Source organism: Buteo buteo, chromosome Z, assembly GCF_964188355.1.
Source record: "Buteo buteo chromosome Z, bButBut1.hap1.1, whole genome shotgun sequence".
Taxonomy (NCBI): Eukaryota; Metazoa; Chordata; class Aves; order Accipitriformes; family Accipitridae; genus Buteo; species Buteo buteo.
The window spans coordinates 67,028,986-67,045,394 of NC_134204.1; the positions used below are offsets into that span (position 1 = coordinate 67,028,986).

General features: G+C 38.3%; 1 protein-coding gene across 3 annotated transcripts in view; it reads left to right on the forward strand.

The window, feature by feature from the left end:
• The first annotated feature begins 1,442 nt into the window (after positions 1-1,442).
• Positions 1,443-16,409, forward strand: part of CEP120 (centrosomal protein 120) — a 41,737-nt gene continuing 26,770 nt past the window's right edge. Inside the window, exons 1-10 of one of the 3 annotated variants that reach the window (XM_075019596.1) lie at positions 1,443-1,609; positions 3,736-3,892; positions 4,822-4,936; positions 5,825-5,966; positions 7,546-7,694; positions 8,916-9,113; positions 11,232-11,459; positions 11,752-11,920; positions 12,976-13,089; positions 14,355-14,532. In XM_075019596.1, the coding sequence (XP_074875697.1) occupies positions 1,558-1,609; positions 3,736-3,892; positions 4,822-4,936; positions 5,825-5,966; positions 7,546-7,694; positions 8,916-9,113; positions 11,232-11,459; positions 11,752-11,920; positions 12,976-13,089; positions 14,355-14,532 (1,502 nt within the window). In that variant the 5' untranslated portion in view covers positions 1,443-1,557. Of the gene's footprint in view, positions 1,610-3,735; positions 3,893-4,821; positions 4,937-5,824; positions 5,967-7,545; positions 7,695-8,915; positions 9,114-11,231; positions 11,460-11,712; positions 11,921-12,975; positions 13,090-14,354; positions 14,533-16,409 lie in introns of all 3 variants that reach the window. The other 2 variants (XM_075019594.1, XM_075019595.1) reach the window with 2 other exon arrangements.

Genomic DNA, 16,409 nt, shown 5'->3' on the forward strand with positions numbered 1-16,409 from the left:
GGACATGCCCACTAAGGGATAATTTTACTTATTTTTTTTTCAGCCAGAAAGCACTACTGGCTTTAATTTCTAGAATAAACAACTTATTTTTTAAAATCTTTATTTACTGATACAGCAGTTTATTCTGGTTACAAACTGCAGCACTATGATATGGAATAAACTCATGTAAGTCACCAGAAGATATTATTTCCAGGAATCACACCAAGAGAAATCAACTTTCAAGTAAAAAAAAGCTTCCAGGTAAATTGTACATTTTTTGTCATCTTCTGTGATCATGTTCCCTGCCTAGCCAAAATTACTTTTCAGAGGTCTGCCTTTAGGTCTTCTTTAAAAACCATCTACAACCTGGTTTGCAGAAGCTGGCGGTAATAGAAATTTAAGAACTCAGACTGTAAACCTAGAGGGTTGTCGTGCCAAATGCAGTGTTACAGAATAGAGGATGCCACAACAAAAAGCACCAGCCTGAACTGACCTCAGGCAGTTTCAACACAGAAATAAGAAAATGCATTGAACAGTGCTTCAGAACCAGAATAAAGTGCAAAAGCAAAGGGGTTTTCCCTCTCCTGACGTTTGCGAATCGTGACTCGGTATCTTTCTGGAGTAGGCCTGTTACTGAAACACAAGGACTTTATGGAAGCACAAAGTTTTTGCTAGGCTATCTAATAACCCTAAGATTGTAAACATAAAAACGGTTTCTTTTGCCTCATAGTCAAGTTACACAAGTAATTTGGGATGCCAGGGGACACTAATTCCTGGTGTTATTGCTTAACCGATTATTACTTCACATGGAAGATAGAATCCCTTAAAAATTATCTAAGCACAACAACGCTGCGTTTTGCTAGAACTAGATTCAGATCGTCCTGCCCTGCCACTCATCGCAGTGGGGAAAAAATAATGGAACTTCGCTGCTGTAATAGGCAAGATGCCTTTAAAGTAGCTGGTTATTTGTCGACTGGCACTACAAAGCGCTTGCGGAAACTGCAGTGCCGTAATTACATTCTTGTTTGTGAGGTTTTCGACCGCTTTTTCTGGAGCCGATGCCGCGCACGGCGCGCGCTGCCGATGACAAAACCAGCGCACCACACGCACGCGCTGCGCCACAGCCCACCCCGCAGCTGCTTGGCAGCACCCCCGGCCTTGCCGAAACGCCCCACTCCCACCCCAGAAAACAGACGGATGACGCAACGCGGCCAGACGTCTCCCCGGGGAGAGCTGCGCGCCCCCGCCGCCCGCACCGGCGGCAGGTAACGGCGCCTGGCGGGGCGGGGCCAGCGCGGCGGGGCGGGGCGGGGGCGGGGCCGCCGCGCCCCGTGTCGGAAGCGGCGCGCTGTGCGGCAGGCGGGGCCGCCGTTGCTAGGCGGAAGTGAGGCGGCAGGCGGCGGTTGGCGTTTAAAGGCTCTGAGGCGGTAAAAGGGTGGTGAGTGGCGGCAGGGCCCGGCCGGGCCGGGGTTGCGGGGGGGGGGGCGGCGGCGGCGGCGGCTCCCCGTCCGTCCTCCGCTCTGTGAGCGGCTGCGCTTCCCGTCCGCCGGCCCGGTAGCCCCCGGGCGGAGCGGGGAGATGGTCTCCAGAGCCGGCGAGCGGCTGCTGATCGTCGTCTCCGTCCTGGAAGGTAAACGGGGTGGCGGCCTCCTGGCGGCTGGTCGTCCTCTCCGTCCTGGGCGGAAAGTGGGGGTGGTCGCTGCCTCCGGGTGTGTTTTCTGTGATGGAGTGAGCAGGATAAGCCAAGCTGCATCTAATACACTGGTTGTATTAATGAAGCTGTGGGCGTACGTATCTTAAAGCCAGGGTGGACCACCCCCGGTTTGTTTCGGGGCGTATTTCCCAAAACATTATTAGAAATGAACGATGAAAGCATCCTTTTTTGCCGGGGGGAGGCGGGGAATCTGTCTTTTTTGCGTTGCAAAACTCGCCTAGCCCGTGTTGCCGTTTAAACCTCGTACCGCTGCCGTTCCCCGCGGGTGCAGGCAGTCCTTCGCCGCCGTTCCGGCCGGATCGAGCCCGTATGCAGGCAAAGACGCCCCGCATGGCGTTAGTGCTCTCTCCCTCCCTGAGCTACAGGCAGCAGCATCGCTAGCCCTTCCTTACGGCTGTGGAGGCCCGGTTCTCGCTGGCTGGCTGTGGAGTCTTTTCAGCTGGGCCACACTTCGGGAAAGCTTTGGACCAAAACATTGGAGTCCAGCCGATGTCTTACGATGATCAGGATCGTTTCACGTGTCTGCCCACCCCCCTCCTTTTTTTTTTTTTTTAGGTAGATGTTCTGGTGTTTCTATCCCCTGTTACCAACGTACTGTAAACCTCATTTTAGCGTTGACTTGAATACCTAGCTGATCATTCCTCATCTTATATTTCTACAGATTATGTTTACTGAGGTGTAGTTAGTGTGTGAGTGTGGGGGTTTGGGTTGTTTGGGTGTTTTCTTCTGGTTTGGGTCGTTTAGTTGTTTCCTTTTTTTGGCTGAGTGGTTTCACTTTGTCAGGTAAATCCTATGATCTCTGTCCATTCATGTAGTTTGGCAAGGTGGGTTTAAAATAAGATCCTGTCCTCTGACATGCGTGTAGCCCCTCCCCACACTGTGACACATGTAAATTTTAAAGATGTTCACTTCATTTTGTCGTTTAAATTATTAATCAGAACACTGGGTGATGCTGGACCCAGGACAAATTCTGTACAGCTTTAGGCACTCTCCTAATCTAGGAGTGTCCTGGTTTTGGCTGGGATAGAGTTAATTTTCTTTCTAGTAGCTGGCATAGTGTTATTTCTTGGATTCAGTATGAGAAGAATATTGGTAACACACTGATGTTTTCAGTTGTTGCTAAGTAGTGTTTAGACTAAGTCAAGGAGTTTTCAGCTTGTGATGCCCAACCAGCGAGAAAGCTGGACGGGCACAAGAAGTTGGGAGGGGACACAGCCAGGACAGCTGACCCAAACTGGCCAACTGTGTATTCCATACCATATGATGTCATGCCCAGTATATAAACTGGGGGGAGTTGGCCTGGGGGATCACTGCTCGGGAACTAACTGGGCATCAAGTCAGTGAGTGGTGAGCAATTGTATTGTGCATCACTAGTTTTGTATATTCCGATCCTTTTATTAATATTGTAATTTTATTATTGTTGTAATTATTTTTTCTTCCTTTCTGTTATATTAAACTCCTCTTATCTCAACCCATGAGTCTTACCTTTTTCCTTCTGATTCTTTCCCCCATCCCACTGGATGGGTGGGGAAGTGAGTGAGTGGCTGTGTGCTGCTTAGTTGCTGGCTGGGGTTAAACCATGACAAGGAGTGATTATTTTTTTTTTTTAACAATTGGAAAAATACTTTTCACTGCTTTCATTAGACCGTGTTTTGCTGCTTTGATGTGGGACAGTGATAAACTCTGCAGTAGAGGTAAAGCATTCAATCTCTGTCTCTCACCTGTTCACTTGATCTATTCTCAATCATAGATTTCTCAAAATGAAATCATACTAGTTGCCTCGTTTCTTTCTCTCCTTGTTCTTTGTTCTTAATGTCTTGCTATTTCTGGATGCTTCACAAATAGCCTGTTTCATGTTGTGTTTTCCTTTCTTCTGCATAGTGGGATGACATTATTTTTTAAATATGAAGAACATAGCTTTAGAGTAAGTGCAGGGAAGATGATATGGGAAATGTATTTTTATGTAATTGATTTATGGCATGAATTTGAGCTCTCATTTCTTTTTTTTAGTGATGGTGTTTGGCAATTACATTCTTTTACAGGACGCTGTTTTCCAAAACGACCCAAGCATGTGCTTGTAGTTGAAGCCAAGTTTGATGGTGAACAGTTGGCTACTGATCCTGTAGAGCATACCAATCAGCCAGAATTTGCTACAGAATTGGCTTGGGAACTTGATAGGAAAGCACTTCATCAGCACAGGTAACATCAGAAAGTTAAGTCTGATTTGGAGATAAAATTTCATTTTCTTGTGTTTACAGCTATTGAAATACAATTTTTATGTTACTGTCATCTGATTATTTTTTTTTTAGAAACTTTCTTTTAGCTGTATGCTGATCTACCATAATGTTGCCTCAACTAAGAAAAGTAGTACATGGCAAAATAAGTGATGTTTAAAAATTCTAAAGGGTATGTCTTTACACAACTGAAATAAACCCAACAGCTTCCAGCAAATTAATAATGCTATAGTTCAAGCATTGGATTCAGGCTTTCTTATGTATACTGTGATACATAATTACCTTAACTTCAAGCCTGAAAAGCCTATGTAAAATAATTTTGGAAATGTCAAATAGAAGAGCTGAGAAATTAAGTAAGGTTTCCATAACTGTCATTTGGTTTTGACTGACAGATTGCGTTACCTCCGTATTTTCAAAGAAGTTAAAAAAGCCATATTATCTTTGACATTTGACGAAAGAAAAATGCCTAAATATACCTTATGCTAGAACCTTATTTGTGCCTCTAAGTATTGTTAGGTGCTTTGCACAATAATCTGTTGCATAAGTCCTATTTTTAAGATACCCTCAAAAGTGAAATTCCCATTTCCTGTGAGGTGCAGTGCTTATTTCTTGTACGCGGATGAGATTGAATTTATTTGTCACTAATGTCTTTTTAATAGCACTTGAGGCTCTGTGAAACTGCAATACACTTTTACAAAATTAATCCACTTGTTTGTTCGCTCAGTTAATGATGATTTTTTAAATGTTCAGTATAAACTCAGTTTCTGACCTACTAAAACTAGTTATGTAACAAACTTTGTATCATTGGTATGCTTGAAACTTATGAATTTTTTTTGTGAACTAATTGCAGAGATAAATTTTACATTTTGGATTTCAATTGAGTTGTTCTTGTAGGCTGCAGCGTACACCTATCAAACTCCAGTGTTTTGCATTGGATCCTGTATCTTCAGCTAAAGAGAATATAGGCTATATTGTACTTGATTTAAGAGCTGTGCAGGAAAAGAAACAGGTATGTTATGGGGCATAAAGCTTTAAAAACTTATGTTTTGACAACAGTACTGTTACAGATAGAATTTTAACTAAGGCACCGGCAAAACTTTGGAGTCTTCTTTTGGAGCATGACTCCTAGTTGATTGTGTACTTGTCTTTTTTTTTTCTTTTTTTTAATTTATTAAAGAGGAGAGACATCTTGACTTTACATAAGAACATGGGCAAATGAAAATACTTGTGTAGTAACCTTGCACTTTCGAATTTGAGAATTGGAATACTTGTAAAGCAATACTTTTAAGCAATTCCATGATTTAATTGCCTGGAAAAAATTATCAAAGCAGTTGATACTGAGCAGTTGAATTGAGTGTCCATCATCAAATCAAGCCTTAAGGCTTTTATGGGCCTCAATGGAAGATGTGTTACATTATCTGAAGTTCTAGCCCCTTAACACAACATAGAATAAACATAATAGAATAGTTTATATGAATGTAATCAAAATTCCTTGTTCTTGATCAAAACATAACTCTGTTTTGGGTCATAACAGGACCCTGATGTCTTATTTTGACATCACACTTCCTAAGGATTTGTGAACCATATAACTTACTGTGCACTTTCAGTGGAGAACTTGAAGATTCTTCTCTTCTAATTAAAGATTTATGGCATATTTTTCTTGCTAACTTGGAAAAGAGTATGTTCAGCTAGTCATCCAGAAATCATTCTATAGAATCTTTTAGTATAATAGTCTACTCAAATTAGACCAAATTTTTGGAAATAAAAACCGAGGTATATTTCTGTAGATGAAGAAGTAGAAATGCTAGAGCAAGTTTCATTTTTCTGTAACAATAGTATATTATTGTCTTGGGTTTTTTAAATGCTTTTGGTTTTATTTTTGTTTTTAATTATGTAGGCACCAAAATGGTATCCTCTGCTTAGTAACAAGTACACTAAATTTAAATCTGAAATACAAGTAGGTGTTGTGTTGGAGACTGATTCAAAAGCACTGGTTGATGGTTTTAAAGCAAAGGATGCGCCCCCTAGAGAAGGGAAGGGTAAGTAACATAATACGGATATCACTCACTTTGAATTTGTATCACTTGTTGCAAATGTGTTGGTTTAAGTCTCAGGAGAATTTTAATTTCATAGCATTTCCAATGCAAATCCTTTACAGCTGATTAATGTACCTTGTGGTAATAACTTTACAAGGATGCTTTACTGTGGTAATTGTGTGACTTTCAGGTGGGTGGAATTGCAAACAAACTGATCTTTAAAATCAGAATCAGGGACTCATAGTTTACTCCTGTGGCATTTTACTTATATTTCAGGGCTTTAGAAAGTTCTGTAACGAAAGAAATAAGAAAGGAGCTTCTTTACAGAATGCAGTTTCCGTACTTTGGGCTTGGAATTATAAAGTAGTGCAATATTTTCATTTGTCAGTGGCAGTAAGCGTTTCACTACGTTTCTGGCCCAGACTTCAATGACTTGGCTGCATTGCAAGAGTGGTCAAGGCAGTATTGCAGTTCCAGTGTAATTGCCTAGCTTACTCCATCCTTTCAGGTTCACAACAAAGCACAGGGAATTTTGCATGCTGTAAAGTTTGTGAAGGAGGCAAGGAACTACTGTAAATGATTTGTTAATCTACACTTCCCTTGTGATCTTTCTGCCCACAAGCTCTCCAACCCTCATGACACTGGCAGAAAATACAAGAAATCCCTTTTGCCTTCACCTACCACTGTCTTCCCCTTCATGCTTTCTGTGGAATAATTGTTACAAACAAGTTTGCCAGCTTTCCCTTTCTTTTGTCATCTCCAGATTAGTCTATACCATATTTAGGCAATGGAGGAAAAAAACCATGTAGATTATTGCAGGTTTAAAGTTAATGTTCCAAGCATTGGTATGACAAAGTTAGACTACCCAGTTCTAGTCTAGTCAAATAGTTAAGGAGATGTTTTCCTTTTAGGATTCATATGCTTTGATTTTTATCTTTTTGTTTGTTTCACTGACCTAAGTGGTCTAAAGTTTCCGGTGTTTGAAATGGAGCCTTTTCGTTCATAACTAAAAGTGCTGTGTGATTATTCCTATTTGGTGTAACCTGAGGTGCTTTGAAATGTATTGAATTACTGGGAGTGGAGAGTAGAAACTAGTAAACCAGAATACAAACAGTGTTTTATGCACTGAAGACTTCAGATGAAAAGTCTTTAAATGAAACATTCCAGAGGTCTGTGGAGTGAGACAGCATACTTCTTTCAATAGTTGAACAAGTTGTTCTGTGCAGTTATTGTCTTGCATTTCCTTTCATGAGTACAATAAAGAAACAGCATGGTAGACTCTAACCTAATGAAATGAAGTTCCAGTCAATGTAATGTTACTCACTGTAACATTAAAGAAAAGTAGGCACTAGCATTCTGTCTAGCATAGTGTTCAAAATAACATCTGTGCCCACTGTAGCTATACCTAAGTATACTTAAGGATTTCTCTGTGTTGAAATGCTTTGGAACCAAGCATCAAGATCTTTATTGTAATTTTTCTTCCTAGATGTACAATAATTAAGGGTAAAATTATAACTATATATAAAGATTCCTGCATCAATTAATTAGGTCAAAAGTTACTTAATTTTTTCTTCTCTCTGAGCATTTGCCCATCTTTCTGGACTAGACCCTAAAAGTATTGTACCAATCTTGAATGAAGAAGAGGGCTATCATCAAATTGGACCAGCAGAGTATTGCAGAGACTACTTTGTCCTGTCTGTAACCATTGCATTTGCCACACAGTTGGAACAGGTTTGTTTCTTTGCTATGTGTATTTTTTAAGAAGTACTATCCTATGTTTGTATTTTTTCCCTCCCATGCCTTATTTCTAGTTAGGATTTTTTATTGTCTTGTAAGTTTCTTGCAATAAATAGCCTTGTCCCATATTGAATTAATATACATTAATTTGGATTTTAAAACTTTATGTAATGCTTACATGTCAAGTTACAGATGAAAGATCAGAATTCTTTTGGAGCACTAAAACTGCATTTACTTTAAATTATGCACTTTTGTGAAATGCACAGATTTTTATTACAATATAGTATAAAAAGTATGTGTATGGATAATATCAGTTTTCAATGTGATGCCCATGTGCTGAAGTTCAAACAAAATACCTTTCAGATCCATATGATATGTGCAAGAGTAGAGATTATATGTTGCCTAAGGGAAGGACATATTAGCTTGGATGAAATGCCATGCTAATGTGATTATTTCAGCTTTAGACCTCAGCTGCTGTGTTTATGCTGTACTGTAGCACACTGATACACATTGTCTGATTTAAAAAATATAGGCATGCCCGAGTTACTGTGAAAGTCACGACTCCAAGCCAGCATGATTTTAATTGATCTTATATAATTTTATCACAGTGCATGACAAACTCTCCTCAGTCTTCTCATCTTTTTTCAGAGAAAATAATTCTCCACATCAGAATTATAAGGCTTTGTGAAGTAAATTTACAGTGATCACTCTGGGGTACCTTGTACCTTTTTAGGCATTGAACTCACAGTTGCAGTGGCTGCAGGAGGAAGTAGCTGTTTCTGGCTGTTCCAGTCTTTTATTCAATCACAGAAGTTATACAGTAACTTGGTATCTAATCTGCATTGTTTATTTACACTATAAATATTTTGTGGAGGCACTGCTTATTTCTGAGTATTTGTGCAGAGCTTGATATTGAATATATGATGTCGGTTACAGCCCTTGGTGCTGATAAATCTTAAAGGTAGTTAAAAATGAGTCATTTTACAAGTTACTGGTATGCTTGTAAAGTAAGATGTTTCTTTTTTGATTCAGTTTGAGTAAGAATATAGAAGTTTTCTTTTTATTTTCTGTGTGTAGTGCAAGCTAGGATATTGGTCAGCTGCTCGGTAGTTTGAGATCACTTTAAGCTCTTTAATTTCCAAGCTAATGCTTAAGGATTACTTTGACTGTACATTAATGAAAGAGATACATTCTTCTTCTCTGTATCTCTTTTAGTTAGTTCCTAGTACTATGAAGCTTCCTGAACGACAGCCTGAGTTTTTTTTCTACTACTCATTACTGGGAAATGATGTCACAAATGAACCTTTCACTGATTTAATTAATCCAAACTTTGAGCCAGAAAGAGCTTCAGTTCGAATACGTAGTACAGCTGATGTCCTTCAAGCTTATCTTTGTGCACAGTCAAAATTGCAGGTAAGCCATTCCTTCTCAAATGTGAATGAAAATAAATAATGAAAATAAAATAAATGGAATATGGCTTCAGCTGAAAGTGCAAAGCATTTCTCTTTCCAAAACTGGATTGTATTACAGTATTTTGGGTCAAATATAAGTTGATTCTCTTGCTGATTTGAGGGAAACCCTAGCAGCAAGTTTCCTAGCTCTGATGGAGCACAGTCTCTTTAGTATGGTTGCTATAGTAAGCTGCATTACATGTCATGACGAAAGGTATTGCTGAAACATTATATTCCCAAAGAACTTGTGGCATTCTCAAGAGCTCTGAGCTGTGGGACCTGCTCTGCAATCAGACCATATGCAGCCCACAGTCTTGCTTCATGCTGCCTGTGATAACCTCAGCCACACCAGCTGCTCAGGTCACTCTTGCCGAAGTTCCAAAATCACTGTCCTCAGCATGCTTTGTGAATAATAAGGGAGGTCTGGCTTTTTTCCCCACTCCTTAGCCAAATATGATTTTAAAATATACTACAGCTGTATTTGGGCTGTTAGGGGATATTGCTTATCTTTAGCTATTCCTTTAAATAGGGATGTGGTTTAGTGGTGGAGTTTGCAGTGTTAGCTTTACAGTTGGAGTCAATGATCTTAAGGGTCTTTTCCAACCTAAATGATTCTAAATATTGGGTAGTATTGAAAGTGTTTATGGCAATCTGTGTCTGGCTCACACTTAACTCATTATTAAAAAAGAGACTATTTGGTTGAGTGTGGTATAGGGTTTCTAATAACATAGCTGGTAAATATGACAGTGTTTGTTATATGAAGTCTTGGAACTGGACCCTTTTAAAGTTTGGGTTTTTTTCTAAACTTGTACAGGCCATTCTAGTTTTGTTATCTGGATTAGTTTAAGAATGTTTCTATTTAAATCTTACATTGTTTCAGAATTTTTTTGTCTCAACTTCAAGTGTTTTTCTAATGACAGTTTTTGGAGAAACTTATGCACTGATGTGTTAGGCATTTAATTTTAGTCTATGGTCTTGAAACAAAGTATTAATATAGCATATATTACATGTATGTACACATACAGATAATTACACATGTTTTCATCATGTTAAAGAATGACTTTTTGAACAAAAGTTGTCATGAGGTCAGATCTACACCTTGATTTACAGTTTTCTTTCTCTGACTTCTCACTCAACTTTTTAAAATTCATGATATAGGATCAGAGCACTCTATTCTGTTCCTTAATATTTAATATATTTTTTTTTCTGAAAATGAAGACTTTAGTCATAAAAAGTACTAGCTGCCAGACTGGGGGGGGGACGGGGGATATATATATTGTGTATGATTGTATTTGTATATATGTGTGTGTGTTTGTATATATACACACACAGGTGTGTATATTGGCAGCTGACAACTTTTAGCATTGAAGTCTTCATTAAGTGTAATAAATACTAAGAATCAGAATACAGTATTCTGATCTGCTAAAACAGAACTGAAGTGACTCTTATTTGGGACAGAGCAAGTTGGTATGTAAGTTTCAAAGGGTAACTTTCACTGAGGAAAATAAATTACCTTAGAGTGTGTTTTGGGGTTTTTTAAGATCTCTCTTTTACTTAGGTGTATAAATATTAAGCTGTGGAAGGAAGAAAGAGTTCAGTCAAGTTTTGAAAAACGAATAATGATTCTTGTCAGGAATTAAGAACACAGTTACTTAATACCAAAAATCCTTGCTATTTAAATGGTGTCTAAGTATGGGCACAAAGGCTGAGCTTTCAAATAACTTTTTCTCTTTACCTTGCAGTCATGCATTTTATATGGCTATACATCAAGGACAAGAATCTGTGCTGTGTTTAGAAGCCACAAACTATTGAATTTGTCCTCCAGAAGGGATGATATGACAGGCCCTCAGAAGGCCAGTGCAGTGATCTGCTACTGTGCTAGCAAATCCAACCTGCTCAATACCGAAATTTTGTAGTTGTTCTTCTACTGCTCAGAACACTTGTTCTGAGCATACAGGGACAGGACTAGGGATGATCATTTTAATTTGTTGTATTTATGCTACCTTTAGTAGAGAGTAAACAGGCAGTTCAAGAGGAAATGCAATGCTGGTTACTTTCTAGCACTTCTGTATGTATACAGATACATCTTTGCTGTGGGGACCAGTCTCTTGGAAGCACTGAAATACCCCTGTCTGGACTACTGAAGAAAGGAAATGCTGAGATTGATCAACACCCTGTGGCAATAGAAGGAGCATTTGTCCTTGTTCCACCAAATAGAGCTAAACAGAAACTGCCACAGTTGCCTTTGGATATGGCTCCTGCTGTTGGGGTGTCTGTAATTCTGCAAAGGGAGAGCTTGAATGCCCAGGTATAGCATACTTGTTTATTGTTGGTATAGACACTGTTGCAGTTTCATGTTAAAACCCCCTGTATTTCTAAGCCATATTTGACAGTTAAGTATGTAAAAGAAAACCTGAAAGAGTCAGTTGCTTTATATGAATAAACCTTTCAGTGCTTCTTTTTTCTACATTGGAAAAATCATCTCAAACTGTAGAAATGTTGTAGACAGAATTTTTCAGTGCAAGCCATGATCAATAAGAAAACTGTATCACTTCATTTAGCCTTTGATTCCCTTAAATGCTCCAACTGAACCTAAACAGCCACAGGAGAAAGTTCTTTCACCTACTAGTGGGAAAACAGAGAGCCTGCAGCAGAGATCCCAGGAAGTCCTGTCTCAAGCTGACCATTCTTCTTCAATAGAAGATGAAGCAACAGAAAGTGAAGTGGAAACTCTTAAGTTTGAAAAAGGCATGAAACTAAAGAAAAAGGGTATGTGCTATATAATTTTTTTCCCCAGTTGTCAAGTGTAGTCTTGGATCTTGTACTACTCATTTGTGGTGATGAATTTCAGGTAATTAAGAATTTTTTACATAAAACAAGTAACAGGAGGAGAATAAATGTTTTCATTTGAACACAGTGGTTTTTGAAAGTGCTGTGATGAGCCAGATTGGGGATTTGGTGGTGTGTAGATTACAAGTGATGTGGATGGTCATCAGCTTGAAAGTTAATACCAGAAATGTTTGGAATTTCCCGGAATTTGGGAATGGGAATGTTCAGTACAATACCCATGAAGGAACTGACTTGCTCAATGAGGATATGAAATGGTCTAACATTCACATTTATTAAATAGAAAGGCAGGGGAAATGTGGGATTTTTAAGATTTCTAAGGAATTTACTCTGTGGATAATAAATTGAGAAAACAGATGTTCACACTGCAGATTCCTGGACAAAACCAAGCAACTGGGTTTGTTGTTTATTTGTTTTTAAATTATCCTTTTGTAGGGACTTGGTAGCCCACGTAACCTTCGAAGGTTTCCTTTGTTTTGTTTTTGATTTGAGGACTGGGTTGGGGAGAACTCAAAGAGGAACAGAGATGAGAGGGGAAGAAATGGTATAATGATAGAGTAAAGCTCAGAAGAAAGAATGTTGGTTCGCTAAATGTTACTGAACAGGCATCTTCCTAAGAGATGATTTACGAATAAAGCCAAATAATTATTTCTTGAATGATATTTGTATAACTGTTCTTTTGAGATTGGTCCTAAAGTTATGCAGTTCTGTAGAGGAAAATCTGTGTCCTAGAACATGCTTTCAGGATTTGCCTGCTAGTTCAGCCAAATTTTCTTTTAATCCTAACTGATCTTATCTAAGCAATGGCTTCCATTTATACGGAATGTGTCAAGAAAAAGTATTGTAAGCCCAGCAGCTAGTTTGAATCTGTGGTTAAGAAATCCAGGACTGTGCTGTTTTTGTTAATAGTAATAATAATTTTATAACTCTCTGGTTTGGTGAGGTGTAAAACATGTCATTTCATGTTCATCTTTCAGGGCTGGTGGCTGAATCTTGCCAAGAGGTTAACAAAGAGTATACCGAAGAGCTTCCAGTTTTCAAATTGCAGAGCAGAGCAAAGTCACCTCTATTGCCAGATCTGCAACATTCCAGTAATGCAAAATTTATCAACTTTAGTATAGTGAATGAAATCTGAATATAGTACAACTTAGATGAATTTTAACAGTAGGCTGCACGCAACTTGTGTTTTCTTGTCTGTGACAGCCTTAAGCTTCTATTCAGCCATTTCATTGCACCAAGCAATCTAGTGACATTTTACCTGAATCACTGAAAACTATCATTCCTATGTTGTGCTACCTAGCTGATGTTGAAATATTACTGAATTTTTCTTTTTGTATCGTTACTGTTAATGCAAATAAAACACTCAAAAACAAGCAGGAAAAAAATAAAGTCAATGCTAGCACTGATATATTTCTTTAAAAATGACAAAAATGGAAATATTTTAGATAATTACGAAGAGGATCAGAACACCTAGCAATTACAAAAGGCATTTGAGTTCTCTGACAGTTTCTTTGCCTCTTTCTCTGCTTTACTATCCTAAACATTTTTGGAGGATACCTTTTGAAGACCCTGTCTGTAAAACTCTTAGTTTGACCTTTTACTCTTTGAAGGCAGTACTGGGTCCCAGTGCAAGGACTTGGGAAGCCTGGATGGAATTGGACAGGCACTCACTGTAGCTTCTGCTTTCTAAATTATAAAATGGATGTCACAGTAGGTGGGTTCTGATCAAAGGGCATAAGCAGATGTGCTTTACAGACCTAGCTAGAGCCTTTTTGTTTATTTCAATAATTAAACCTCAGCTTGGGACCAATAGTTGATGCTGCCTTACATGAGCACTGTAATTGACCTGATGCTCTGTCTTTTTCAGTCCCCAACTAAAGAGGTTAGTTAATTCAAAGCAAGCTAAGTTCCCACAAATGGTTTTTTTTTGTAAGCCCCCCCTCTTCTCTATGCCCTCAAGTTGGCTAGGAACAATTATGTAAACTCTTGAAACTGAAGTCTTATATCATCCTTCTGAAGAATTTAATATTTGGATCTTAATCTAACCTTTTCTTCAGTGAGATAAACACACATACCTTTGAAGAGTAATAAAAAAAAAAGGAAAAAAATATTACAGAATCTTTTAAGAAGATTTAAAGATTATTGGGGTTTTGGTGTTTTTTCTTTGGAAGCAGTACCTTACAAAGAGTGACTATTTTTCATAGTATTAGCTTATATTACAAGGAATTGAAATCTCTTGGGGAAGCAACCTATCTATACTTGCATTTAAAATGTGAGACCTATCTTTAATATATTTTGTTATTTTGGGTAGAATAAATTATTAAAAATGTGCACAAATGCTCTTCTGTGTTTTCAGCTGATAATGGTCCAGTAGCTGCATCTCAGCCCAACCCTGTGGGTGCATCCAGTTCTTCTGAGCCTGTGTCAGCACAGAAAATTGTCATTCCAGCAGCCTCTCACCATTTTTGCTTTTCAATAGACTTACGAAGTCTACGTGGTCTGAAAGTTGGTTTTCCAATAAATTGCATTTTAAGGTATGGCTTATTTTGTTGGTCTTATTCTTAGTAATAACAGTATTTTTCTTTTGAATACAAAACCTTCATAATATGAATGGTTGCTGGCAGCATGCTGCCTGATGCCTTTTATGTAGCTGACTTTCAATAGCGAAATACTTCGGAATGTTCATCTGGCTCATCACTAAACTTCTGAGCGTTACAGCGTTAAAGATAGTATGTAACACTTAACCTGCACAGTAATTTGTATTGAATCTCATTTGAATATCTGACCTCAGACAATATAGATCATCATTCAGTCCTTAGAGGAAAAGGATTACTCATCTCCTTACTTTCTGGCTGCCTTTGCAGATGATCGAAGGAGTGATTTCTGTAGCTTTCCATGTGACCACCAAGAACTCCTTGTAGTGTTTTAATAAGAGACAGGTTGCCTTGTTTGTGTGTGATGATGAATCTAAAGGAAGTACATTCTAGTCTTAAAGTGAAGAACCAGTGTAGCAAATGCATTATCATTGTGAGAGATAGTATCAGGGGTTTTTTGATAGTCTTTGCATACAAGAAGCAAAGCTTACTAGGGAGAAGTAGCATTTTTTGTTAAATTAATTTGTGGACTTAAAAAAAAGACAAGCTTTTTGGATACGTGAGTTTTGTGTCTGAAGCAAAAGTAGAAAACTACTAGTGCTAGGCTGGAGCAATTGCTTAGAGATTAGTTTGTTACTGATGTCAACATGAAAGAAAAGTATGGGATCGCTTTTGGAGAATCAGCAGGTGTTAGCTGGGAGATGAATGCTAAGTTGGAGGAATAAGAACTAAAAAGGTGAAGGACCAATTGACAGTAAGGGTATGGAAACCAGTATCTGTATAAGGTTGGAGTTTGGTTGGTTTTTTAACATTGCCAGTGAAGAAAGAAAGTTTCTTTTGACAACTTGTTTGTTTTGTTTTAGGTTTTCCCTAGAGTATAGGATTAAGAGTTTGTAAAGAGAGGGATGATTTTGTTGTTTAAAAAAAAAAAAAAAAAGGTTCTTACTCATGGAATATTAGTTATTGATGGCATATGTGAACTTACTGGTTCATAGCAGTTTTCACAGTTTGCCTTCTAGTTTCCTTTAGGGGCCTTTTGGTGTACGTGATGAAACATATCTTTAAATGGTGATTCTGTTTGAAAGGGTTGAATATTTGTAGCTGTGGAGGCACTTCTGTATTTGCTTTGCATTTGTTGTTCTGACACAGTTTGGTTCAATATGTTTTTAACTAGTCATCAGGAAGTCTATTCATGTTAATGAATCTTAAGAGTTTAAGCTTTCGCTGACCTAGGATGAAAAGGTGGGCTTGGGGTAGAGGGTTGGAATAGTTCAAAACACAACAAATACAGATTGCATCATTAGTGCTTTTCTGTATAGGCTGTATTATTAAATAGTATGTGGAAAACAACGTACAATGGATGGAATTTTGTCACATAAAAAGCTTTTTCACATAACGTTCCAAAAACTAACTTTTTTCAGAACAGTGACAACAAATAGGTTTTGCTGTTTCAGGCGCTTCAGTTTTTGCAGTCAGTGATGAATATGGCAGAAACTGAAGAGGAGAAACATCCAAACACATAAATGCTAAGAAAAGTTGCAGGGTAAAAAAATTGCCTTTTCACTCTATATTGGGAGCATTATTTCATTCATGTCTAATCAAGCTCTTTAAATGGTTTTGCACAAACAGTTGAAGTATCAACATTTATAAGTGGCAGCATTTGATGCAGCATTTATTTTATTAGTTACTTAGCTGACAGCTGGCATCATCAATTTGAGCAAAGTGAAGTTCAAGAGGCTTTTGGTTTCCCCTTTGTTGTAGTTTATCATACACTGAATTGTTCCAGTAGAGTAGTTTCAGGCCACATTGTAAATCAT